Source organism: Protopterus annectens, chromosome 7.part0 (genome assembly GCF_019279795.1).
Source record: "Protopterus annectens isolate FY-2018-M chromosome 7.part0, PAN1.0, whole genome shotgun sequence".
Taxonomy (NCBI): Eukaryota; Metazoa; Chordata; order Ceratodontiformes; family Protopteridae; genus Protopterus; species Protopterus annectens.
This window is the reverse complement of record NC_056739.1, coordinates 1,178,518,170-1,178,544,466: the sequence shown is the minus strand read 5'-3', so window position 1 is coordinate 1,178,544,466 and position 26,297 is coordinate 1,178,518,170. Positions and strand designations below refer to the sequence as shown.

Here is a 26,297-nt window from a genome sequence, read left to right as displayed (position 1 = left end):
GTAGGATAATCTGGGGAGGTCTCAGAAGAGGGGACACCTCCAATGGGGGCTGCTTGAGTCTCTGGTTCCCCATGCTGAGGAGGTGGTGGGGGAGAAGAGGTTGCTGCCAGCTGCTGGTGGGACATCGGGTCCAAAAGCAGGGCTTTGGTACTGGACAAGGCTTTCTTTAATGCTTCAAAGGCCTTTCTACCCAGCTCTGAAGACAACCTCCGTTCTGAGACAGAAGGTCAGCTCCAAGCAGGAGGGACAGGTTAGGAAGCAGACGTGGGAACTGAGCTCAGTCGAGCCAAAGCACCGAGAGGGAGGGTCGGTCCCGAAGAAAAGCCGGGGTGACTATCCCTCTCGGAGTCGACTCGAGAGTGTCTGCTCCCAGATCCCTCAGCTCCAGACTGAGCCCCTGAGGATAGAGTTATTGGTTCCGAGGAAGCAGGAAGAATTCTCGGAACTGAAGGATCCAACACAGAAGAACCTGAAGTGTTTGGCTCCTACAGCAAAGCAGTCAGAGGAGCAGTAGTCTGTAAATGGGATGGCTCCGAAGTCTTTGGGTCTGGAACAGCTAACATTTTAGCCATATCTGGGTCAGAGAGTAAACTCTTCACCACCCACTCGATGTCCTCATCTGAAAGTGTCCTGGAGGAACGGGTGGAGACAGAAGGAGATCTCCTCCTCTCTAAAATAGGAGACCTCAACGTTGGTGACACAGGGTCGATAGCTGGTGAGTGTCTCGATACCGAAGGTTGCCTCGGCACTGAGACAGAAGAAGCGGAATCGGAGCCAGAACTCCTTGTCTCTGTTGCTTTAGACTTTTTAGATGGCTCCGATGCTGGAACCGAAGATTTTCTCTTCACAGTTTTGGGAGCTGTCTGACCAAGTTCCAGCTGTTCCTGGAAGGAACTAGTCATAAGATCTCGGTCTATTAATTTACGTTTCCTCTCATTAAGAACCCTAGCACTGAAGGCATGGCAAAAGGTACAGGGTTCTTGTAAGTGAGCCTCTCCCAGACAGTACACACAGCTAGTTTGACTGTCAGTCAAAAACATTTTTTTGCGAACACTTGTCATTTCTTGAACCCCGAAGGGCAGTATTCCTTATGTTCTCTGTCGTTCTCTTTGGACATGCTGACAAGAAAATAAGGCTAACAACAATTTTCAATAACAACAACACTAACTATAACTAACAGCAAAGTTATGAAGAGAAGAAAAAGTTTTTTTCTTTAAAGGAAGAAGGACTAGCTCTCAGGGAGGAAAGGCCCTCTAATTTAAATGGGCAACTACAGCCCTCTAACTAAAACAGGCCGTACAGTCCTAAAAAGGTGGAATAGGGGATCAAGCACTCAACAATCACACAGGTAATAACTATTAAAGGTAGAAAGTGAAGAAAAAGGACGAGAAATAAGATTTATCAAAAATCTTCTACTTAGCCAACGAGCAAGTAAGGAGACAACCTTGAAGCTTTTGTGGCAAACGAGATCTGGGGAATTGTCATGAGGCACCATGGGATAGGGGTTAGCCTTGAGCGAGTAAAAGCTCTAGAGCTTTAGTATCAGCCAAGTTGGAGTCAAGAATCGGCTTCGAACCTATCCAGCAAGAATTACGCCGAGATAGGACTACATAACATCAGCTTTTACATTTCTCTCAGCAATGTCTGGAACTCAAGAGGTTTACCGACTACATCTGTAGTCAACTTGTCTTCATGGAAACAAGAACAGAATGTACAGCTGCCCTTCAGCTCATAACCCTTAACTTTTTAGAGCAAAAAATCTGGACAAAGTCTATGGGAGGGTGTGCAAAGGCTCAAAATTAGGGACACATTTTAAATATTGCCGTTATAAACTTAGAAAGTTGCCACAATGACAGATTTTCTGTTAGCATGCATTGTCTGACGAATATAAAGTCCGATGAAGTATGAGACTCCATTGTCTGCCATTATTTAGTGACTTCAGTCCTCTGATTTGCCAGAAAACCGCAAATTGTATGAGGAACAGGCCGAAAATATGAGGTAACAATCCGGTATCCCTCAGCTGTAGACTTCTCAACTCACTCTGAGCATTTATTTGCTAAAGAAAAACTTTTCATTACATTCACAGTGTTCTCTTATTTTTAAAGCCCACATGTTTAGACAAGAAACTTGTCAGATTAAGACAGGGGTAATAATCCAGACATTTACCTATGCAAAAGTAAGACAAAACAACTGAAAGCTACATATACTATAACAGGTACACTTTTACACCCCTTCTCCAACCCAACAGCCCAAGATTACACATATTAACTGAAAATAGGATTCTTCTCAGTCAGTGTTTTCTCTTCGCCTTTTCTAGTTATTTTCTTTCAGGCTAATTTTCTTCTTTGATGGCAACCAGACAGTGTACTTATTAGCCGGTAACAGAATTTTCCTAAAACTGGGAGAATTACTGCCCTCATCTCTCTTTTTTTCATACTGGTAGAGCTGAAATTAAGCTGTTTATCAGTAAGCAGCCATCTTGTAAGCCAGAGAAATTAACTTTTTTTTATTTTTTCCAAAAATGCAAGAATGTACTCAACTCACTTCCTCTGTTGGACTCTTTCTACAGTGGGTTCTTTGTGCAAGAGCATTCTTCTCCTCTAAAAGGCCTGCTAAATCTGCACAACCTTAGAAAACAGGTCTGAAGCTCAACAGCCTTTGCCAAGCACAAATAAATACGCTTTGAGCTGCAGTACACCCCTCCCACCAAATAACTGCCTTAGTAGTTTGCCCACCCAAAACAGCATCCCAAACAAATTTAACTCCAAACAGTTATAGTCACACCTGCCCCCAGTTATTCCTGTTTTTTTTTTTTTTAAAGATTAAAATGGGTATTTTGAGAGAGTGTGAAAACTGTGTCACATTGTCTGATGATCTTCTGCTACTCAAGTAGCATAACACACCATGTGACAGATACACATACATAATGACGTTGGAGGCAAAAATCTCACATACAGCAAACTCAGACACCAAAATCATCAGCAGTACACCACACTGCACCAAGGCCATAACAATATACACAATCCATCATATGCTGAGGTTGTAAAGATTGACTTGTCTAAATTTCAAAGAACTCTAAAACATACACAAGTACAAAGCACACTCAACAAGTTTAGCCTACCACCTCACATAGTACAGAGTCCCAATATCATGGGTGCTGAGCCCATAAGACAGGTATTTATCCAACCAAACATTCTAGTTATAGGTGACTTCACTGTAAGACATACAGATGTACCTCTTACCATGCTGTGCAAGGAAAGAGTACTGGTTAGTTGCTTGTCTGGTGCCAGGATCCATCAGATCAAACAGACATTCGAGTCCTTTAACAACAAGTACTGGTTTGACTCAGTCATAGTAAATGTAGGTGTCACTGACTTGAAATTTACCTCCCTGGACTACACAAAGAGAGACATGATGGAGCTCTAAACTATCCCAGGCAGTGCCACATCATCAGCAAAAGTTAATTGACTTCAATAACTTACTAAGTTTTTGGTGTCACTCGAAGGGGGTCCAATATTCATCGGTCTGGGATGATATAATTGACAGACCATGTTGCTATGGTAGGGGAGGCCTGAATCTGCCCCCTCTAGGGTTTTGATAATTGGCAAAGACATTGTCTACCCACATAGGGCCTTATTAGGCAATGCCAACATGAACAACCTACCAACATAATGAATCAAGCAAGGCAAAATATAAAGGTCTTACTAATCAATGCTAGGAGACTAAAAAAGAAACTCTACTCCCTATAAGCCCTCCTCACCTTGGTGGATGCCAGTATCTTTGAAGTGACTGAGACACAGTTTAAAACAGTAGAGAGTACTCTGGCTGTGCAAAGTTATAATGCCTTCCACACATTTAGACCAGCTACCGTGCAAGAGGGAAAAATAGGTGGAAGTGTCTCAGTCTTCACCTAGAAGAGACTTGTAAAGCAGCACAATGCACTTAGCCATCAGAAATATCTTGTACCATATATTAGCTACCTATAGAGTTCCTTCTATGACTCAAGAAAGCCCCAATGACTATCTACAGAAACTGAAATCAATCAGTATTAAATCCAGTACCACATTCCTTGATGATCTAAACTAACCAACTATATGCTGGGAAACCTACACAACCACTAGTGCAAAAGAACAGAGATTCATGAATGTTGCCATTACAAATGCTCTGAAAAAGAATTAGTCAGAGCACCCACTAATGGGAGCAATATCTTGTATCTTATCATTATTAATATGGAGGTATTTTCACCAATTCTTAGGTCTGACCATAAAGCTGCCTCCTTCAAAATAAAATTGAAACCAGTGACTGCTTCCACCCAAGTTACCTTTAGAAATTTCTGTAAGAGAAACTATTTACTCCTAAGTGATTTATTCGCAATCTTCAAATCCTCACCAAACCCAGTTAACTCCACCGAATATGCACAAATGTACTCCACCAGATTTAACCAACCTGAAATCAGCTATATATGTTAACTGGGTGACCAGTAAGGAAACTGCAACCTTACCTCATATGTCCTTGACCCACCGAGATCAGTTTATCTTTGTGACAAAATGACTGTCTATGATTAAACTATCAGACTTGCAGGAATTTCACTGACAGCACTATGAATTCATGCAGAAAAGTTGTCTGATCACATTTTGTGGCAATATATCTTTGCAGTGCTGTAATACTTAAACTTATCTCAAACGTTTATATCCAGTATATGTCTAACAGTGCATGGGCGAGGAATCTTGGTGAGTGTTTCCCTAAACTGTGAAACAAGACAAGGATTTTTTTTTCAGTCATACTTATTTTGGTAATGGAGATGTTTGTTTACTGGCACATATGATGATTAGAAGGATAAGAAGTAAAATCTGATCTTTGTGATTTGGCTATGGTAGGGCTGTATGAAGATGACTGGATGATTACATTCTCTTAATCATTGCAATACAGAATAAAGGTGATTGGATTACTCTGTTAAGATTTCCAATTTTAAAATGAAACAGAATGAGAAACAACAACTGTGTGGAAATTATGTACCAGTCAGGTGAATGGTAAAACAGAGCAGGACATTTCTGAAGTATTTTGGGATTGAAGGTACAAGAAATTTGCAAGAAATAAACATAATTGAAGTTAGACTTGGGTCTCTTTGAAGGAGCATCTGCAACACTGGCCCCAACACTGTTGGTCAAAAGAAAATACATTCAAAGTAATCCTGACTCCTTAACAGTCATATCCACTTGTGCCTAATAAAGTTGCACATAAGTACTTAGGAAACAAATGGATGCTGCAGCTGCTCTAGAGATGTGAAAGGAGAGTAGATACATATCTGCACAGCAACCAGCCCTGAAATCCCACGGAGTGAAACAGAGTGAATCTGCTGGTTTGCCTAAAGTAAGGCACTGCACTTGAACACTTGTCTTAAATTATTTGAAATGACTACTCCATGAAATTACAGTAGGGGTTACATGTGACTGCTGAAAAAGGGATAACCAGAGCTTGGAAGAAGGTCTCCCTTTCCCAGACTGAGGGAATGCAAAAGTTTGTTGAGTACATTTTACAAAACGGAAATTTCTGTTAGAATCACAAGGTGATATCAAGGAATATTACTTATTTAACACATTTGTTAGCTGGGGAAACTGAAAAGGTCCAATGACCCTTTCAGTCATAACTTGCGCCACAAAGCAAAGACAGTGTAACATTTAAAAAGTATACTACTGGTCATTAAGCAACATATATACATATATATACATGCAGGTTTATTTTATAGCTATACATATGTGCATGCTGTTTCATATTATTAAAACAGCATCATAGTACCACTTACAATTGGTCAAATGCAAGTAGCACAAGTAAAAGAAGGCTTGAAACAATCTGCTTCTGAATAAGAAATTCCGAATAAGCAGACTACAAAGCAAAAATGTCAGCTGTAACCATTGTCATAAAAGCTGGTATGTCTATATATCTCAGCTAGATAATCCTTGAACAGTTTTCTAAATAATGGATATTCTTTGCAGTTTCTAATTTCTTGCAGTAATTCCAGGAGGCAAATATAATTTAAGAAAAATAATTTAGTGACTATCCAGATGTGACTGCAGTGGTGGTGCTGCGGTAGCGTTGTCACCTCACAGTAAGACGCTGTCCGGTTCGATTCACAGCTAGAGCGTCTTCTGTGTGGAGACATGCGTGAATGGGCGTACCTTCGTTGAAGGTTGTGCGTCAGGGCTGGTAACTCGGCACGTAAAAATCAACTACCAATCATTAGTGGACCGGAGTTCCGCTGTGGCGACCCCTAACCGGGATAAGCCGAAAGACACAAACAAAGTTGTATCCAGATACAATTAGCCCTCCTATGGTATTACTGCTGAAAGAGTACAATAAAGGCTTAATTATAAGGTTATTTGCAGGTAGACAGTGGACTTTGAAGGTTAACTGTTTAGTTGGTGGGTAGCTCTATCCCTGATGGGGAAACAGCTTTTGAAACTGAATCAGTGAAGGTCTGGAAGGATATAATTTGGTTTGTAGGAAAGTGGTATTACAGAAAAAGTGATATAAGAAATAGCATGCATTCTACCCTGGGTTTTAACACATTTACACATTTACTCTTATTAATCTTCTAGCATCTTTGGAGAAATTGAACTTTTCTACCTTTTTAAGAGTGGTAATGGAATGCTAGCTTTCTAGCTATGCAGAGATTTAAAAACTTTTATATTGTGATGTATATTACACTTGTTTCTTAAGGGTCTTTGATTTTAGTTGCCAGTTAAATTGTAAAGCATTGTGTGATACCATGGATCACTACTGAGAAATCTGAAAACAGTTAACAGTTTGTCTGGCAACAGCCAGTTACAAATAAGGCTGAAGTCTTCCTGAAAGCTCTGGTTGCAGGTGTTTGGATATTTTCAGTTCTGGTGATGAGGATATCCTCAGCGTAAACTAATACATCAAGATTTGGCAAGTCCTTTTGGAGGCTGCTCATGATTATAGACAACAAAAGGGGCCAAATACTGATCCTTGGGTTTTCCAGTAGAAAAAGGACCTCATGTCTGAGTCTTGAGATGATGAAAAAGCTCCTGTTATTCAGGAAGCTAATGAATGATACCTTATTGTGATCAAAATTGGGGAAATATTTAGGGTAAAGCCTACAAAGGTGGAATGCAAACAGTTCTGTATAACATCATTATGCTACAGTCACAGTTGTGCATCATAACACACTGTAAAATGTGCATACTGCTTTCATTACATACCCGATTAGGAACCATTTTTGCTTTATCCTTGTCCTCACCTCTCTTGTATGTTTTATTCAATAAATAAACTATTTTATACCACAATACATATAACCCTGCCAGCTTTATGCCACTTAACTAATTTTAAAGACTGCCATATAACCAAGCCATAAAGAAATTTAAGCTCAAATGAATTCTAAGTGCTGACACTTTTTTCGGATAAAATCACATTTTGAAACAAATTCTTCATAACAAAATAAATCTTCCCATAATGTTCTCCATCAGTCTATGACATACTATACCACACTGTCTTCAAGCACAATTTATCACTGTACAGATACAGACAGTTGAGAAAAATGTAAAACAAGCTGTAACGCTCTTCAGTGTAACACCCTTTAAATAAACTAAACATTCTTGCAATATATAAACCAAATCTACTCGAGCTACACGCTCTAGGGATATAAACCTCAACACAACAATGAATAGAACATGCTGGAGGGATAGATTCCTTTCTCAGAGACTTCCCTTACTATGGAACAGGGTCCCGATCTACATAAGATAGAGCCCCTCACTATCACTCTTCAAGAGGAACCTTGATGAGTGGATGGGTAACAGAAAGTTCACACCGGGGATCACACCAACAGCACTACTAGATAGGGGCCAAGGGTACTAGCTGCTAGTACAAGGGTCGCTAGTACAAGGGTCTAGGGAACTACTAAAGGGGCGGTGAATACCGCACAATGTGGCTGGGCTAATATATGCCTTCGGGCAGATAGCCCAGTACCAACCTATGAACCTACATACAGATTAGGATACAACATGTGGAAGCTCAGGATGAAAATCGTAAGGGTTAATATGTGGGAAGAGCACAACATAGTTGGATTTAACCTCAGTATACAGATATTTTTATTGAGATGGTATAAAACAACATGTACTAAAGACAAAACATTGCTACCTATAGTGTTGAGTGCAGCTAAGAAAATTGTTAACTATAACATGGAAAACTAAAGGCAGGCCACCAATAACAGAGACAAAAACATAATCTGGGCATCTCAGGGATCGAAGGCAGGACTGAACATTAGATCAAGAAAAAGATAATTACTTAATTCTTTTGGAAGTTAATAATTCTCAGAGGTTTGTAACAGCCTTTATTTGGAAATAATGGAATGATGGCTCAATTGACCAAAACTGCTCTATGTCTGGTGTCTTTCAGCAGAGGTCCAGAATGATTCTGCCGATATCCAAGGCATTCAAGCCTAAAAACAAGAAATTAAGTATATTTTGTGATCCTATGCACTTTTCATACGGTGTTTTATCTAACTGCTGCATTGTTTCTGCTTTTTACAATTTGTGACTGCATCATTCTCTGCACTTGATTTAAACTGTGCTGTTCCCCTAGATAACATAGACTACATTCAGATCTGCTGAATCTAGCCTGTTATTGATGCACTTGAGCACTAAACTAGCCATCTTACATTAAGAAGATCTTCCCTACACCCATGTGGTAAACGAGTATAGATAAAGCATTGTCTGAGCTGGAAGAAAGGTTAATTGTATGCTTTCTTATTGGAAGATTAGCTTAAAGTGTTTTTTTCACCTGTATTTAAGCCTCTCATTGGCACATTTCTGCCAGTGCCCTGTATAGATGCAAAAGCCTTGAAACATAGTTTTCCCCCTAGACAATTGCCAATGGAACTCTCCCAAGATTCCCTGCTGCACTAAGGGCAAGTCATCTGCACTCAGAGCAATGTTCCCTCACCTGTCATACCTAGTCTTCACTAGAATAAGCCACTTTGGTAGTCCTAGTGCAAAATCTGGCCCAACTAGTCCTCTCCCTTCCCAAATAGTACACACAGAAATAATCTGTTACAACAGATGGGCAGTTTCCCATCATCTCGCCTGTCAGCCAGATCAACGTGGGCATCCTGAAGCAATGAAGCAATTGCTTCATGTATTCTGACAAAGTACAGTTGTGTATACTTACCATAAATGTAGATGTTAGAGTGTTTTCACTGTTGCAGTCATCACATTTGGGTTATTGCTGCCAGGGTAGCCCTCGGCCAGCCCGAATACCAGAGGCTTAGTATTTTTGCATCAGTTGCTGTCGCTTGAGGACTGACGTCAGGTCATCAGTAGTATAAAGTAAGGCAGCCAAAGTCATTACATCAGTTTTTCTTGCCCTAACCAGTCAGGAGCCCCCAAAGTAGGAGGTCAGGTTTTGGTGGAAGAACTCCACCAGTGGAAAATAAATACCAATATGTCCCTTGTAAGGAAAGAAAAGAGAATAAAGGGGGATGACGGGAGGGAAACCAGGACCTCAACAGTGAATACACTCGAACATCTACATTTATAGGAAGTGCACACAACTGTACTATGTTCTTCGTGTTTCACTGTTGCAGTCATCACATTTGGGTAGATTCCCAAAGCTGAGTAAATGGGTGGAGGCAGTCAAGGAAACTAGGGGCTGGCAAGGATGCCCTGCAAGACTGCAGAGACAAACCCTGCCCTGGATTTGGAGAAGAGAGGCAGGTGGTAATGCTTGGTAAAAGTGTGAATAGATGTCCAGGTGGCAGCCTCAAGGATGTCCCTGGTGGGGACTCCTCTTAAGGAAAGCTGCAGAGGTGGAGGCTGCTCTGGTGGACTGTGTCCTGACCCCCTTGGGGGGAGGTTTTCCATGCTGTTTGTAGCAGAAATGGATGCAGTGTGCTATCCATTTGGAAATGGTTTGCTTGGAGATGACTGCCTTCTCCCCTGTAGTAAAGCTAACCCGCAATTGATCAGACTTTCTGAAGGATTTAGCCCTGTCCAGATAGAATCTGAGTTGTCTGTGCACATCTAGAGAGTGAAGAATCCTTTCCCACTTGTTCTGGGGATTAGGAAAGAAGGTGAGCAGATGAATGGCTTGGTTGAGAGCCACACTGGACACCATGTGCATGAGGGATGGGTTAGTTCTGAGGGATACCCTGTCTGCATGGAAGATGATGAAGGGTTCCACAGCCATGAGTGCTTGCAGCTCAGAGACTCTTCTGGCTGAAGTGATGGCCAGAAGGAAAGCCGTCTTCTAGGAGAGAACTTTTAGCTCTGCAGAAGAAGCTGGTTCGAAAGGGGGCTGGCTGAGCTTTTCCAAGACAAAGTTAAGGTCCCAAGCTGGTGTTGGTGCCCTCCTGGGGGGCCTCAAGTTGCTAGCCCCTCTGAGAAGCTGTTTGATCAAAGGGTGTGAGAAAAGGGGCTACTCAGTGGGAAAATGAGCAGAAATAGCAGAGGCATGAATTTTTACAGAGGAGAAAAGAGGGACCACTGTGTAGTAGGGTCAGCTAAGTAATCCAGGATGACAGGGGATGGAGGGTTTTGCCGTATTGGCTCTCTTAGCCTGGATCCAAGTGCAGAACCTTTTCCATTTATCTGCACAAGACTTTCTGGTGCTAGGACATCTGGCCTCACGGATAACATCCAGAACCTGTTTACTTAGAATGGCAGATTGGTTCGGGGTTAGGGAATAAGTCAAGGTGCCAAATTGAGTGTCTGCAATTTGGGATGCATGAATTCCCCTTCCCTCGGGGTCAGAAGGTTCTGTGCCGTATTGACTCCCTTAGCCTGGATCCAGGCGCAGAACCTTTTCCATTTATCTGTACAAGACTTTCTGGTGCTAGGACGTCTGGCCTCACGGATAACATCCAGAACCTGTTTACTTAGAATGGCAGATTGGTTCGAGGTTAGGGAATAAGTCAAGGTGCCAAACTGAGTGTCTGCAATTTGGGATGCATGAATTCCCCTTCCCTCGGGGTCAGGAGGTTCTGTGCAGTATTGACTCCCTTAGCCTGGATCCAGGCGCAGAACCTTTTCCATTTATCTGCACAAGACTTTCTGGTACTAGGACGTCTGGCCTCACGGATAACATCCAGAACCTGTTTACTTAGAATGGCAGATTGCTTCGGGGTTAGGGAATAAGCCAAGCTGCCAAATTGAGCGTCTGCAATTGGGATGCATGAATTCCCCTTCCCTCTGGGTCAGGAGGTTTGAAATCTGAGGAAGATGCCATGGAGGCACCGGGGACAGGCTGTGCAGAAATGGGTACCAGTGTTGTCGGGTCCAGTCTGGAGCTATAAGAATGGTCCTTGTTTTTTCCTCCCTTATTTTGAGCAGTACCCTGGGGATGAGAAGTAGGGAAGGAAAGGCATAGACAGACAGTCTGACCCAGGGGAAGAACAGGGTATCCACTTTCCAAGGCATGCAGTGATGCTCCCTGGTGCAGAATTTTCTGAGCTGATGGTTGCATAAATTTTGCTTTTTCGTCCATCCTTTTTAAGACCTATTCTGCCTTAGGGCCAAATAAGTTATCTTTGTGCAAGGGGGCATCCAACAATTTAGATTTGACATGGTCTGGCAGGGGTTGTTCCTTAAGCCATGCATGTCTTCTAATGACAGATCCAGTGACTGCTGCCCTGCAAAAAGCTTCTAGGGCATCAAAACCACAGCGCAAAGTATGTTTAGTTACTTGGCTTGCAGAATGCATTAAGTCTTGTAAATCTTTAGATTCTGCCCAAGCAGGAAGGGAAGACATTTTTTTGTTTAAGGGGTTCCAGGGTAAGTAGCTGAAATTTCAGCATATGGAACTGCCAATTTAGTGCCCTGATAGCAAGAGTAGCTGAGGTGTATACTTTTTTACCCCATCTGTCCAATGCTCTGGAATCCCTGTCTGACGGTGTGGGATTCTTAGCAGAGGTTGCTTTAATCCCTTTTGGCCCTTGAGAAATTACCTCAGGGTCAGCTGTTGGATTTCTAAAAAGATATTTGTGTGAGTCAGGGACTCTATAGTACCTGTCTAGTTTTCTGGGAGCAGGAGGTAGGGCATCAGGAGTCAAGCTGGATTCAAGGAAAATCATCCACAACATCCAGGACTGGTGGGATGGACAAGGGTCTATATTGCAAAAGGTCTAAGAATTCCCAGAGTCTCTTTTTAGACTGATGGTAGTCCTGACTCTCCCAATCAAAATGCTCCCTTAAAGTCTGCAGGGTTTCCCCAAAGGAAAAATCTTCTGGGTCAAAGGCTGAAGGAATGGAGTTCTCTGCATCAGAATCCTCATAAGTGGAGAGGGGTTGCATGTCTTCAAAGTCAGATGCATCAGATTCATCTGACTCTTGTTCAGACAAAACTACAGGGGACAGATCTCTTTTCCTTTTTGAGGGGGTAGCTTGGCTTCACCTGATCAGCATGATAAGGTCTTCCGCCATTTTAAGCATTTGAGACTGAGGCAAGGTAGCCGGCGCCTGAGAGTGGGTCGTTGATTTCTTGGGTGTGGTTCAAACCCTTGGCCTAAGAAACTTGGTCGTTTTTGAAAGAACGGCAGTTGCGAAAGAAGACATTGGTTTGTGTCGAGATTTGGTAGTGCGAAGGACTTCCTCGGAAACCGGTGCGTGCTCAGCGGCTCCAGACCCATCCAAGGTAGAGACAACCACAGGATCCTTAGCCAAAGAAGAGTTTTGCAGCATACTAGACTCCAAAAGGATCTTGGTAGTGGCTTTTGAATCAACAGAAGGGGGCATCAGGGGCTGCGAAAGTGCCTCAATGAATACTGGAGGACTGACGACTAGCTTAACAGAAGTGTTATCGGTAGGTTTGCACCTGCACGGTCTGTCTCTGTCTTTATCTTTACACTTTTTTGGAAGATCTGCTGTCGGATGGCTTACCGAAGCCATATCGGAAATCAAAGACTGTAAACAAAAATATCTAGCTACAATAAGGGCCCGAAAACGGATAGTTCTGGCATTGAATAAAGCACAGAAGCGACAACGGCGGATGTCGTGGTCTGGGCCTAAACAAGTGACGCCGTAAGAGTCGAAAGTCTCAGTGTGGTATTTGTTTCCACAGGCGAGACAATTGTTAACTTTTTCTGACATCGGTTAGTGCAAGAAAAAAGGATCCCCAATGTAGTACAAAGGATCCCCAATGTGGTACTTAGCTTTAGAAGACTTCAACTTCAATTTGGAGATGAAAACTCAGGTAGAGGCTGACCGGCACTTGTGCAAACTGCTTCTGCTTCAGACTCCATAGCAAGAAAAACTGATGTAACGGCGTCGGCTGCCTTACTTTATACTACTGACGACCTGACATCAGTCCTCAAGCGATAGCAACTAACGCATAAATACTAAGCCTCTGGTCTTTGGGCAGGCCAAGGGCTACCCTGGTAGGGATAACCCAAGTGTGACGACTGCTGCAACAGTGAAACACGAAGAACATCCACTTATTCCTAAAGCAAACACCCTATGTGAGAGATAGAATTACAGTATGAAATTCTAGGTAATACTTTCACGTAATAACAGAATAGATGACAAACAGGTTGTCTCAGCACACACACCTCACCTCTCACACAAAATAAGCATAGACCCACATATGTGGAGGTACTCGCTAGAAGACTACCAACAGACTGGAGACTTTCAAATGTAAACCACTTGCACACACTACATTGTAAATGGAAACTATCACACATAACACAAACACCAGAGTCTCAGCAGATAAGCCCCTAAGGCAAAACACCTCAAAACCTAATGTTTTGGTCACAGGCGATTCTAGTGAGACACACAGATGTCCCCCCCCCCCACCAGGCTGGACAAGGACAGGGTCACTATCAGCTGCCTGTCAGGTGCCAGTATCCGTCAAGTTACGCAAGCACTCAAGTCACTCAACAGCAAGTACTGTTACGGCTCCATCATAGTCCATATTGGTATGACTTGAGATGTACCTCTCTGGAGTATATGAAGAGAGACATGACTGAACTCTCAGATTATGTGCTCCAGGGAGGTATGAACCTAGCTCTAAGCAGCACTGTACCTTCACCTAGGATGATGCCACAAAATAATCAACTTCAACAATTGGCTTAGCTTCTGGTGTCAGTCCATTAGGATCCAGTATCTGTCAGCCTGGGAAAACATGGTCAACAGGCCATGCTACTTTGCCACAGATGGTGTACATCTCTCCCCTCTAGGCTTTTGGACACTGGCAAAGGTGTTTGCCCCCACCCCCCATGGTGCCTTTTTAGGCCACATCAAAACAACAAAACTTCCAAAGTAGGAAAATCATCTTGTGATAAACTTAAGGTTCTGCTATTTGATGCAAGACGTCTAAACAGGAAACTGCATTGTCTAGAAGATCTCCTCACGTCGGAAGAGGCTGACATCTTTGCAGTCTCTGACATGTGGTTCACAGGAGCGGACAGCACCCCAGCCTTGCAAGGCTACAATGCTTTCCACATATTCAGATCTTAATCTGAGAGGGAAAGAACCAAAGATGGAGGTGTATCCATCTTGATTAATGCCAAATACACCTTGAGACTGGACAAACAGTACGACTTTCTCAAGCTACTCCATGTCTAATTAATTAAAGGCAAAATACCCTACCACATCACTGCTACCTATAGGTCCCCCACCATGAACCAAGAAAAGCATACCACATAAATGGACTTACTGGAAATATACTCACCTTACAGCCAAACACCATGGTCATGGATGACTTCAAGTATCCTTCCATTGACTGCGAAACATACATGAGCACAAACATGCTCACCCAGAGGTTCCTGGACTTTGTCAATATAAATGCTCTGAAACCGATAGTCAGCACCCCCACAAAGGGCTCAAATGCCCTGGACAGTACTCACCAAAATGGGGGATCACTGCACTCCCCCTTCCCCAATGTGATGCCCTCCCTGGTAAGATCAGACCGTAAAGCAATCGCTTTTGAAATAACTACTGGGCCTGATACCCCTTCAGGAACAAAAAAACTAAAACATTTTACCAAAGCCAACTACAGCCTACTAAGCGATGGCATAAAAATGGCAAACCCCAACCCACCCCAATCACAGACGACAATGACTGCTATGTAGAAGTGTAAGCGAATGCCCGGTATAAACACTTAATCAACAGTATAGACTCTGCAGTATCTGACCAGATTAAGACCAGGTCCTCCCAAGAAAACAAGCCACCCTGGTGGACTTCAAGTATAAACAGGGTATATAACAAGAGGATGAAAATGATGTCTAAGAACAAGAGGGAACTGACTCAGCACAGAAAGAATTTCCTACATAGCTTGAGCAAGCAAATCAGAAATCTTGTCAAGTCCTCTAAAGCTAATTATGAAGCTAAAATAGCATCCCTAGCAAAAGATAATCATAAGACATTCTTTAAATACGTCTAGTATCTAAAAACGGATGCCCAGCTATGTGCGGAACTGGTAGTGGATGGTACCACTCATACTATACAGGAGGAAATTGCCAACCTACCAGCTGACAGATTTATGCAAACTTTACCCCCCCCCCCTGTCTCCACCAGCCATACCCCAAACCACAAGACACCAGTTCTCTGTCTACTATCTCCAGAGAGCAAGTCATATCTACTCCCTCCAAGGCCAAAAACACAGCTTCAATGGAACAAGATAACATCTCTGGTTGCTTACTAAACAATCTAAAACAGGACCTAGTGGACCCACTCTGTGCACTCTTTAACCACTGTCTTTGTTCCAGAAGAGTAGAGAACAGCAACAGTAATCCCCTTGCACAAAGGGGGCCATCAACTGACCCTGGGAACTACAGACCCATAAGTCTAACCAGCCTCATCTGCAAAGGCCATGGAAAGAATCATTATGAACCTTATCAACAAGGACATAGCCGACCTTCAAACTCTAGACCCAACATCAGTTTCCCTTTAAGTGTAGATCATGCTTGTTAAACCTGGTAGACTTCAATGATAAAGTCTCCAAAGTCCTGGATGAAGGAAAGACAGTGCATGCTGCCTACCTTGACCTAGCCAAGCCTTTTGACACAATCTCCCACTCAGGTATTATTGAGAAACTCTCCCAGCTCAGGATTAACCCTTAAGTCACTAAATGGATAGCCAATTGGCTCACCAACAGAATGCATACTGTCAAAGTTGGTGAATCCACCTCTACCGGTGGTGTACCATGAGAATCTGTGCTGGGCCCTTTACTGATTGGAATCTAGTTCTTGTAAGTCCAGGCAAAAGTAACCTGCCTTTAGCTTACCAAGTTTGCTGATGATTGCAAATTAGGTGCAATCACCGAGTCTCTCAATGTTAACATATTGCAGAATGGGCTAATGCAGACAACTGATTGGTGCCAATGCCATGGACTAAAAACTAAATGTGGAAAAATCAATCATTATCCCCTATGGCAAAGCAGAATTTCCCGCTAATTACAATGCTGACAGTGTGCCCCCCCAAGTTCAAACTCCATGGTGAGAGATTTGGGAATACAGGTTGACAGCAACCTGAACTTTGACCACCAAGTCTCCACAGAGGTGAGGAAAGCCTTCTACGTTGCACACCTCATAAGTAGGGATATCTTATCCAGGCCTAAGGATGTTACAACTCCACTGTACTCAGCCTTCATTAGACCATTAATAGAATGCAATGCACTCTTTTGCATGTACCTGACCAGACACCTGCAGCAGCTGAAGAGACCCCACAGGTTTCTCACCAAGGAAGTACAAGGGCCTCCAAACCATGACTTACATGGATAGATTGAAAGCCCTGTCACTGTACACTGTGTCCTATAGGTTGCTGAGAAGTGACTTGTGCCTGGCCTACAGGGCAGTCTCCAACCCTGCCCTAATAAAAATGTTGCACATCAGCAAGTCAAATGGCACAACAATCACTCGCTCTTGGGATCTCAACCTGGCCTGTGACATAAACAGAACATGCTGGAGATACAGATACATAGGCCAGAGACTGACGCTCCCCTGGAATAAACTCGCAATACACGTGAAGCAGAACTCCTTCATGACCCTATTCAAATGCAACCTAGACAAATGGATGGGTGACTGCAAATTCACCTCGGGGGTGGTGCCATGTGCCACATAGACAGGGGTAGTTGGTGTTGATCACAGACTCATTCTGCAAATATCACCCACCTAACCAAGCACAATTGGGGCAGCTATGGATTAATATGGCTAGGCTTGTAAGGGCTCTAGGGCCATTAGTCTTGTAACCTCCTATGAACAAAGAAACCCAAAAGTAAGCATTTAATATTTTACCAAGTATGGGAATAACAAATCAGAACATATTTTCTCATTTAGAGTTAAGATGATAATGGTCCTTATGTATTTCATTAAAATAAACACAATGGTAAGGCTAGCTTTTTAAATATTCAACTGTAGGTAACATTTTGGAAAACTGATATTTACTAAGCAGCATATTTTTTACTGACAACAGTCTGTATTACAGCTTTTATTATCATGCTAAAATTTCTATAAAAATCCTGGTCAAAGCTAGATACTTTACTTTTTTCTTATTCACTGTTATTAATGGCATTTAATACCAACTATACCTGTAACCATTAACACCAACATAAACAATCAGGTATAATTTATCCTATTTGCAAATACATTTGTTCTGTTGTTGCATACTTACTGTCCTCTTCAGTTCTCTGTTCCAAACTCAGTGTGCGGGCTTTCACCTTTTCTGGGGCTCCCAGGATCCGCCTGGAATTCATTAAACTGACTGAAGCTGTGTTGAAAAACCTATTGGCTCTTCCTAGGGTAGGGGAACTGAGCCAGCTTGGTCGGGTCGGTAAACCTCCAGTTGCAAGAGCGCCTAATGTTCTCTGCTGAAAGATATAAGGATAATTAAATAAAATAACTTGACTAACACAGAATATGAGTCTCTAAGACTTCCATCTTAAAGCAAGGTTACTCTGAGCTGTAACAAACAAGAACTTTATTTGGCTTTTGCTATGTTTGCGCCTAAGAAAACTTTAGACATTAGCCTCATTAACAAGATATTACCTTATGTATTAGCAAGTGAAATTATTTTTTCCAAAAATGTATTCCAACAGCATCACAATATGGTGCTGTACTTCAGTTTGTGAACTTCTAGAACATATCTGGCAAGCTTTTCTTAACTCAACAAACACATTTTTTAACACAGTATCATTCCTTAAGTCCTGATATATTATGATAAAGTGTTGGTCTACTTCTTAGTCCTTTCATTAAGCAAGCTATTACAGTAATGACAACTTCTGAATGGAAGCTTAAGATGTGATCATAAAGGCTAAGTAAATAATCACTGAGAGTCACAGAGGTAATTATAACATGTTTTCTTTAAGTGACTATTTAAAAGAGCGCAAAAGGCATTACCTTGAACCTCATGCAGTATGTTTAAGGCTGGTATTTAGCAAGTCACAGACCAAGCAAGTCATTAGTGTTTATGGTAGATGTTTTTTTAAATACCTTTATTAATTCATCATACTAATGTATAACATTGGGTAGCATACATTAACAGAAAGAAAAACAAATTATTTTTTGAGTAATGCAAATAAATTTTAACACATTTCAGTTTAACATACAGTGCTGATGAGGTCATAACAAGGCCGAAATATGCATATCCACAGCTAGTGGGGTTTGGATTTATTGGCCTGAAATTGTCCATTAAAACAACAAAATAAGTAATGGGCATTCAGAATTGCCAATTAGCTGAAACACCTGATGTTCATAAGGATCATTTGCATACATCCCATGTGCCTCTGATATAAGAGGTTTGGGAGGTCACTCAGTGGAAGTTCTAGCTTTGCTGGAGTTTTCATTTTGTTTTTACTGATTGGTTTTTCAGTGACCTTCTCACTCATTGCTTTATACTTTTAATCTATGTAATCATCTTTTTTCATCTTTTATTGGTGCCCTGCATTTGGTTTTCCATGCTAAAGTTACAGTTTTCTTATCCACTCTCAACACTAAAGGCAGCAACACTTTCACCTCTTTAGTATATGTTATTTTATACCAACTCAACAAAAACATCTCTATACTGAGATTAAATTCTCTTAAAAGTATAATACTAAGTATACCATTCAAGATGCCTCTTGTTTGTGAGAACATTTGTTCAAGTCTTGTAAGGGAACAGAAACAGTTGGATAAACATTTAAAAGCAAAAATTCTAAATGTTTCAATTTAGTCGCATATCTAGGATTAAGTCATATTCCACTCCACTGATCAACTGTATTATCTTTATTTAACTGGTCAGTCCTTGCTATTTTTCCTTTATACTATATTGTCTGTTCAACTTTAACATTGCCTTATATGCTCGACTTATTACTCTTTTCTGATCTGCTATTTCTGTTATGGCATCAGTTATAAAATCTGAACAAGATTTCTACCAAACCTCAGCATATCTTCTTGGACTAGACTTGTATGTGCAAAACATCTGAGTGAATCTATCATCACCCCATTTTATTACCTCATCGCCTTTCATCACCTGCTCTCAAAACCTTGGCTCTTTGATATTTTATCACAAAATGCTTATGACATTCTCTTGTGTCTCTTTATTACAAAATATATAGTATAACCTAGTAGTATTACTTTATTTTTCCAGTGTCTAACTTCCTTTAATACAAAACCTGCTTAATACCTTTATGTATACAAGACTGTACATGATGCCCTTTATATTCATTTCTGACCAAATAACCATGGTGGGTACTATGTCTAGCATGTGCTTCCACTTGGGTATATATTCCATATCCTGATTTGGATATTTTAATCTAGGTAGGAAGATCTTGCTGTATATTTCCCAAATCTGTAAGTCTCAAACTCTCCAGTTCAAATGTCAGTATAAGATTTCCCTTTCGTTATCCCAAAGAAACTCCTTAATTACCTTTTTCAAATTCTTCCATATCAAATATCTAAATTAATACATGCAACCTGCGCTACATAGAGAACCAAAGGTACCAAAAACATCTTAACTACTTGCATCTTATTATCAATGTTAGTAAATAACAGTTTCTATAGTCTAATCTTACTTAAAAATTTTTGAGTAATTTCTTTCTGCATTTCCATAGCTGCTTGCTCCACATCCTATTTCCACCGAACTTTCACATATCTCATCCTGTCATGACCCCACAAAAAGAGCATCTCTGTATCAAATTATGCAGTGCAGCATATTGGTTCATTTACTCAATATCCTGTTATGCTATTAAAATAATGCAGATACCATGTTCAGGATTGGTAACATATAGTAGTATACTGTATTTAAAGAGGGTTATTTTATCATCAGTATTTCTCAGTTTATATGCAGTTATGTTTGATTATAATATGTCCCTGGATAATGGCTCTAAATATAAAGCAAAAAGTAATGGTGAAAGTGGATAACCATGCCACCTTCCTCTTTTATGACTAAACACTTTAGAAAGCTCAAAACCACACTTCAACATTATAGTCTGAACTCTTCTGTAGATATTAAATATTAATGTTGTCAATGTTTGTGGAAATTCAAATGCCTCAAGGGATTTCTTCATAAATTTTCAACTCACTCTGTCAAATGCTTTTTCAGTATCCAAGCCTATTAGGACTAATATACTATTGTTGTTGAATGCATCCTTCTTGAATCATAAGGGTTTGCCTACCATCTATAAAACCACAATGAACAATGTATATTATTCCCAACAGTATATTTCCTATTCTTTTTACCAAACTCGGCATAAACACTTTATACTCATGATTCAGAATAGAAGTAGGTCTGTATGACCCTAATCAAGGGGATATCTCACATCATTTCATGCAAGTACCATTACTGCTTAAAAAGTACTAGTCACACTTTTTATCTCCTGCTACTCCCTTTTTCTACACTTCGAATAGAATTCCATCAACACAATGGATTTTCACTGAATTCTAATTTCTCTTTGCTTCTTTACTTTCAATTTCCTTGATTTTTTATGTTAACAACCCACTTTTACTTCTGCTAAAGCAGGATGTAGTCTTCTTCTTTCGGCTTTTTCCCTGTTAGGGGTCACCACAGCGGATCACCTGTCCACTCATGATTAGCAGTGGAGTTTTACGGTGTCGAGTTGCCAGCCCGGCACCCAACCCTCTACAGAAGACACACACGCCTATTGCCAATTTAGAGTGTCCAATCCACCTACAGCATGTCTTTGGGATGTGGGAGGAAACCCACGCGACCACAGGGAGGACATGCAGACACCGCACAGAAGGCACCCCAGCCGAAGATCGAACTGGAGAACCTCTTGCTGTGAGGCGGCAATGCTAACCGCTGCACCACCGTGGCCGCCCCTAAAGCAGGATGTAGTCACTGTCTTAAATATGTTACAATTTATTTTGTGCATTACCCCCAACCTCTAGATCTTGTTTCTGTAGTGTACTGTAATAATTTGCCATTGCATTCAAAATTTTAATTTGGTCCACCTCTAACGTACTATTCTTACAACTAGTAATTTTAGTCATCATCTTTTCAACCATTGTTTTGGTTTAGGTTATTACAAAAAATATACTTTTCAAAATCATTGTTCTATATTCATTCAAGTTTTCTAAGTACTCTTGCAGTGGCACTGCAGATTACTTTAACTGCTCTTCAATCTGATGAGTTCCACTTACACTCATGACTATGAAGCTTCTTAAGAACAACTGTTTCAAAACAGCTAAAAGACAGCACGCACAGAGAAAACCTGGGGAACTGAGTACATTAATTTTATAAATATATAACTGGACTGGTATTCCACAGCAAGATTTGTTAACTGAAATGGAACACAATATCTAACCTCCAAATTTGGCCGTGAGAAAGAAGCCAAAACTTATACTACTAAAGATGCAAAATACAGTCATACAAATAGAAGGAAGTGGCCCTGACAAAATTGTTGCAGACGGATGAAGTATTATCAATTGGAGATACCAACATGTTCGTGGAAAATTATTTTTCACTGTACACCTGGCAGAAGCGAAGCAAGTTTATCCCAAGAACCAGAGGATGCAAAAGGCAGGTGTAAGATTCAAGCTGTTATACCTGGCTGTCTTCAGAATATTTTTCGGAAGGAGCAAAGACATTTGTTGATGCCAATGAGGTAGAAGAGGAAATAAAACAGTTTAACCAGCAAAAAGTGAGCTAGCACTATGAAAGGGATTCTGCTTCTCATTCCTTTGATGATAACAGAACTCAAACAAAATTTACCAGTAAATCCATAAAACTCTCTCCAGTGTTTCAAAGGGAAATGACAGTGTGACTTGAAAAAGATTATGCACTGAATAAAAAAATGACAACCTTGAATTTGAACCAGAGACAAGTGGTCAACATGATGAAGGAGGCCATCAGGAATGCTAAAGTAAGAAATAAATGGATGAACTGTAATAGGATCTATGAGCATTGTTTGGCAATAAAAAAGAAAGACATCACCAATGCTTTGGCAGTACATGCCAGTATCTGTCCCTCTTTTAAGAAGTTTTCTTTTTTTGTGTTAGAAAGAGTCAATTCTGATTTATTTACTGGGGATTACAAGACTTTACTTGAATGTAGTGAAAGTTTATGGCAAATATCTTTGATAGCTGATCAAACACCTAGCCTTAATGGCACTATTAACATCAAATGTTTTTCGTTATTAGCAAAACTTAGATAATCACCTTTAGAATTTTGTTGGTATGAAATTATTATTACTGAAACATTTTTACATAACAAAACATACATATTTATGTACATAAATTAATTTATATTTCTATTCTTATATTGATTTAATTATTCATTTAGTTGTATATTAATTTAATTAAGGTTTGAGTCATGTGATCTTGTGACACGTTATATTTAAATGAATGGAGTGTGTGAGGCAATTTTTCTGAAGAAGCTCAGCTGAATTAAAGTGAGTGAAAGCGCTAAAGCTGCCGTCTTGTGATTGGATTTTGTTGTCTCCTGGTTTTGGTGTTTTCTTTTTATCTTGTTTCTAGTTTCGTTTGCTTGTGTAAAACAGTTTAACCAGCAAAAAGTGAGCTAGCACTATGAAGGGGATTCTGCTTCTCATTCCTTTCATGATAACAGAACTCAAACAAAATTTACCAGTAAATCCATAAAACTCTCTCCAGTGTTTCAAAGGGAAATGACAGAGTGACTGGAAAAAGATTATGCACTGAATAAAAAAATGACAACCTTGAATTTGAACCAGAGACAAGTGGTCAATATGATGGAGGAGGCCATCAGGAATGCTAAAGTAAGAAATAAATGGATGAATTGTAAAGTGTTATTTCTATAAATTGCAGTCCAGAGATGAGAATTGAGCTTTAAGTTGTTGAGAATTGAAAAAAAAAAAAACAGAGTGGAAGTTTACAGACTGTGTTTAACTGGTACGAGGACTGCATTGTTCAGAAGAACAGTGAAGGAAATGAAGATGTAGCTGACAGTAATTTTTTATCCCAATATGTATATAATACATTTTTGAAGTCAAGTGCATGTTACATTGTAAAGTACAGTATATGCAGTAGTACTTCAAATGTGAGAAGGGGGGCATCTCTCTTCAGTGACTGCTGTTTATGCCACAGGTGTTAAAATAATAAAGTATATATTTTTTGACTATAATGTATCCTGGGTTTACACTGCAACAAAGGCTACAAAGCTACTGTTAATCAAGTATTTTTGATAACTACAGCACACAAAATCTATTAGCACAAAAACGTAGGCAACAGAAAACAAAAAGGGATATTGCCAAACTTAAGGAGCCTATGGCAAGAAGAATAACAAAAGACCCTACAGAGGTTAAGAGGCATTTCTGAAAATCTGTACAGAGCATAGGAATGGGAAGATCAAGAAAAGACATAAATGGAAGTACTTACGGAAGACAAAAATATGACAAGGTTAGAGGAATATGAGGCTCAAGAATTAACAGATGGGGGGGGGTAAGATAAAAATTGTGATGTGTAATCAATTAACAGGTAAGTCTCAAGGAAAAGATGACACTCCTTTTGAAACCTAGAAGTTAGGAGGGAAGAAAGTGATAAAGATCTAGAAGGTTTTGTTTAACAACATTTTAAAAGGAGAGACAGTACAAGCATCTTGGAAGAAAGCAGTGGCGGCTGTACTACCCAAAGAGGGCAAAGAGAACAAAACTTCATATAGACTAGTTTCATTTTTGAACCACAGCTATAAACTGTTTATGTTTATACTAAAGAATGGCTAAGGTGTTGCCAATACTGACAAACAGGGATCAATGTGGTTTTATGGGAAGAAAGCAAACATTTGACATTAACATAACAGAGCAATGATGATCCAGAGGGAAGCAGAGTACAAAGAGACCCCCCACACACAATTAGTGAGTCTTGATGCACGTAAGACATTCAATAGAGTTAGCTGGAAAGTAGGTCGATGGCAGCATTTTTGCTTCTTGACAAAATAATGGGGGTTGATTAGGAGGATAATGAAGGATTAGCAGCAAGAATCAAGGAGAGTGTTCCTGTCTATGCTGTGTTTGAACACAGGAAGCATACAGGGATGTCTTCTTTTCCCTTTATTTGCATTATGCTTAGAGCGTTTGGCAAAGAAATAATGGACTCAAACTCAAAGATAAAATTGGTACGGTAAGAAAAAACAGCCTCATTTGCAGATATAAATATTTCAGTGTTGTGAAAAATGTTGACACTGTTTCAGTTTGTTTTCAGGATGTAAAATAAATAAAGATAAGACAAAGGTTATAATGGTAAACTATCCTCCCACACAGGAACTGATTAAGCACTTCCTACATTTATGGGGACATAATAACATGAATTATTTATTTGTCCAGATTAAAAAGAGAAGAGACTAAACAAAAGATAATATAAAAATTAAGAGGCTGGAAACTCTTCACAATGGATAGTAAGGTACAAAAAGTCATTTCTAGTCCTTTTAAAATTAGATAGTATTTTAGTATATTAAGCAAGTAATAGCGATATTAGTAAAGTATTAGTGCACTTGGGTCTTACACCCACCACTGCGTTCTTCCAAGATGCTGGTATTGTCCTTCCTGTTTTTTTTAAGCTTAGTACTGTTAGCAATTTTCCAGACACGTCCCATGATCAGATCAGTGTGTTTACCAAAATAAAGGTTTGTTTCCACCCCCAGCTATCAAGAAACCACATCTCCCCCTCCTAATGTGCATCATCTCCAACTGTGAGGACAGTCTCTAAGCAAGATAAAAGAGTAAAGGGTACCTGCACTGAGATTTTAAAAAGTTTTTTCTGTCTGCATTAACAGTCCTGTATGTTACTGTTATTTAAATAACTGCTACAACTATTCTTAAGTCCCCTCAAATAATTTTATTGGTGTTTGACATATTGCTGTACTTACCACTACAGGTATACACACATGAGATAGGACGTAGTCAGCACCAACCCCTTAACTCTGGTGGCTTTTTCTTCAAATGTAATCTGTCTGTTAGTTACCTCCTATTACTAATGGATCAGTGCCCCCACCACATACCATATCTCTCTAGTTTCTCTTGTTATGCAGCTGTAGCGCGTATATATATATATATATATATATATATATATATATATATATATATAAATAATTTCCTTGCTGCATAGAAAGAAACTTTCTCAGAAGATGCTGAAATTAACCTATACATTTTTTTAGATTAATACAAACACCACTAATAAAAAATAAACTGAAAAATGATTTTCTGCAGTCAGGAAATCTCTCAGATTTTTTTCTGGCCAAACTACAATACTGTCTGGTGTAACCAGTTGCTCTTGGACTCACTCCACTCCCCTACCGTAGTCCAATATTCCGCCCACCCCTCTTCTAAATTTCTCACCTTAGCCCCACCCTCACAAACATACTACCAATCCACAACTTCCTCCTGACCAAACCTACATAACCAATAACAACCTCTTGCATTACCAAATTACTATAAATGACAAATACTTTGACCCACTTATAAAATTACACTACCAATACACAACACTTTCTTCCACCAAAACCTAACCAACCAACAACATCCTCTTACATCTCCTTATTACTATAACCAACAGTACCTATCCTCTACTCTTCACCATCTAAGTCTGATCTCCTTTAAAATATCCCATACCCTAAACTCCCCACTATGATACAATGCCTTAGACTAACCTCTGTCATACTCATAACAACCTACTCTGCATCTTACCAAACTCCTTGACTACTTCACTTATTACCAAAAGACACATGGTTAGAATGCACCCCCTTTACACATCCTGTTAAATATAAGTACTCACTTATAAAAAAATTACTACACTAACCTCATTAAACTCAAAATACCCTATACCATCTGAAAATGGTTCAAAGGTACCATCACCAGCTGTAACACAAAAACTTAAAACAACA

At 40.1% G+C, this 26,297-nt stretch overlaps 1 protein-coding gene across 2 annotated transcripts in view; it reads right to left on the bottom strand.

The window, feature by feature from the left end:
* RNF123 (ring finger protein 123) overlaps positions 1 to 26,297 on the bottom strand; it is a 4,282,987-nt gene that overhangs the window by 2,640,290 nt on the left and 1,616,400 nt on the right. The window contains exon 23 of one of the 2 annotated variants that reach the window (XM_044077780.1): positions 17,619 to 17,814. In XM_044077780.1, coding sequence (XP_043933715.1) covers positions 17,619 to 17,814 — 196 coding nt within the window. The remainder of the gene's footprint in view (positions 1 to 17,618; positions 17,815 to 26,297) is intronic. The other variant, XM_044077781.1, reaches the window with a different exon arrangement.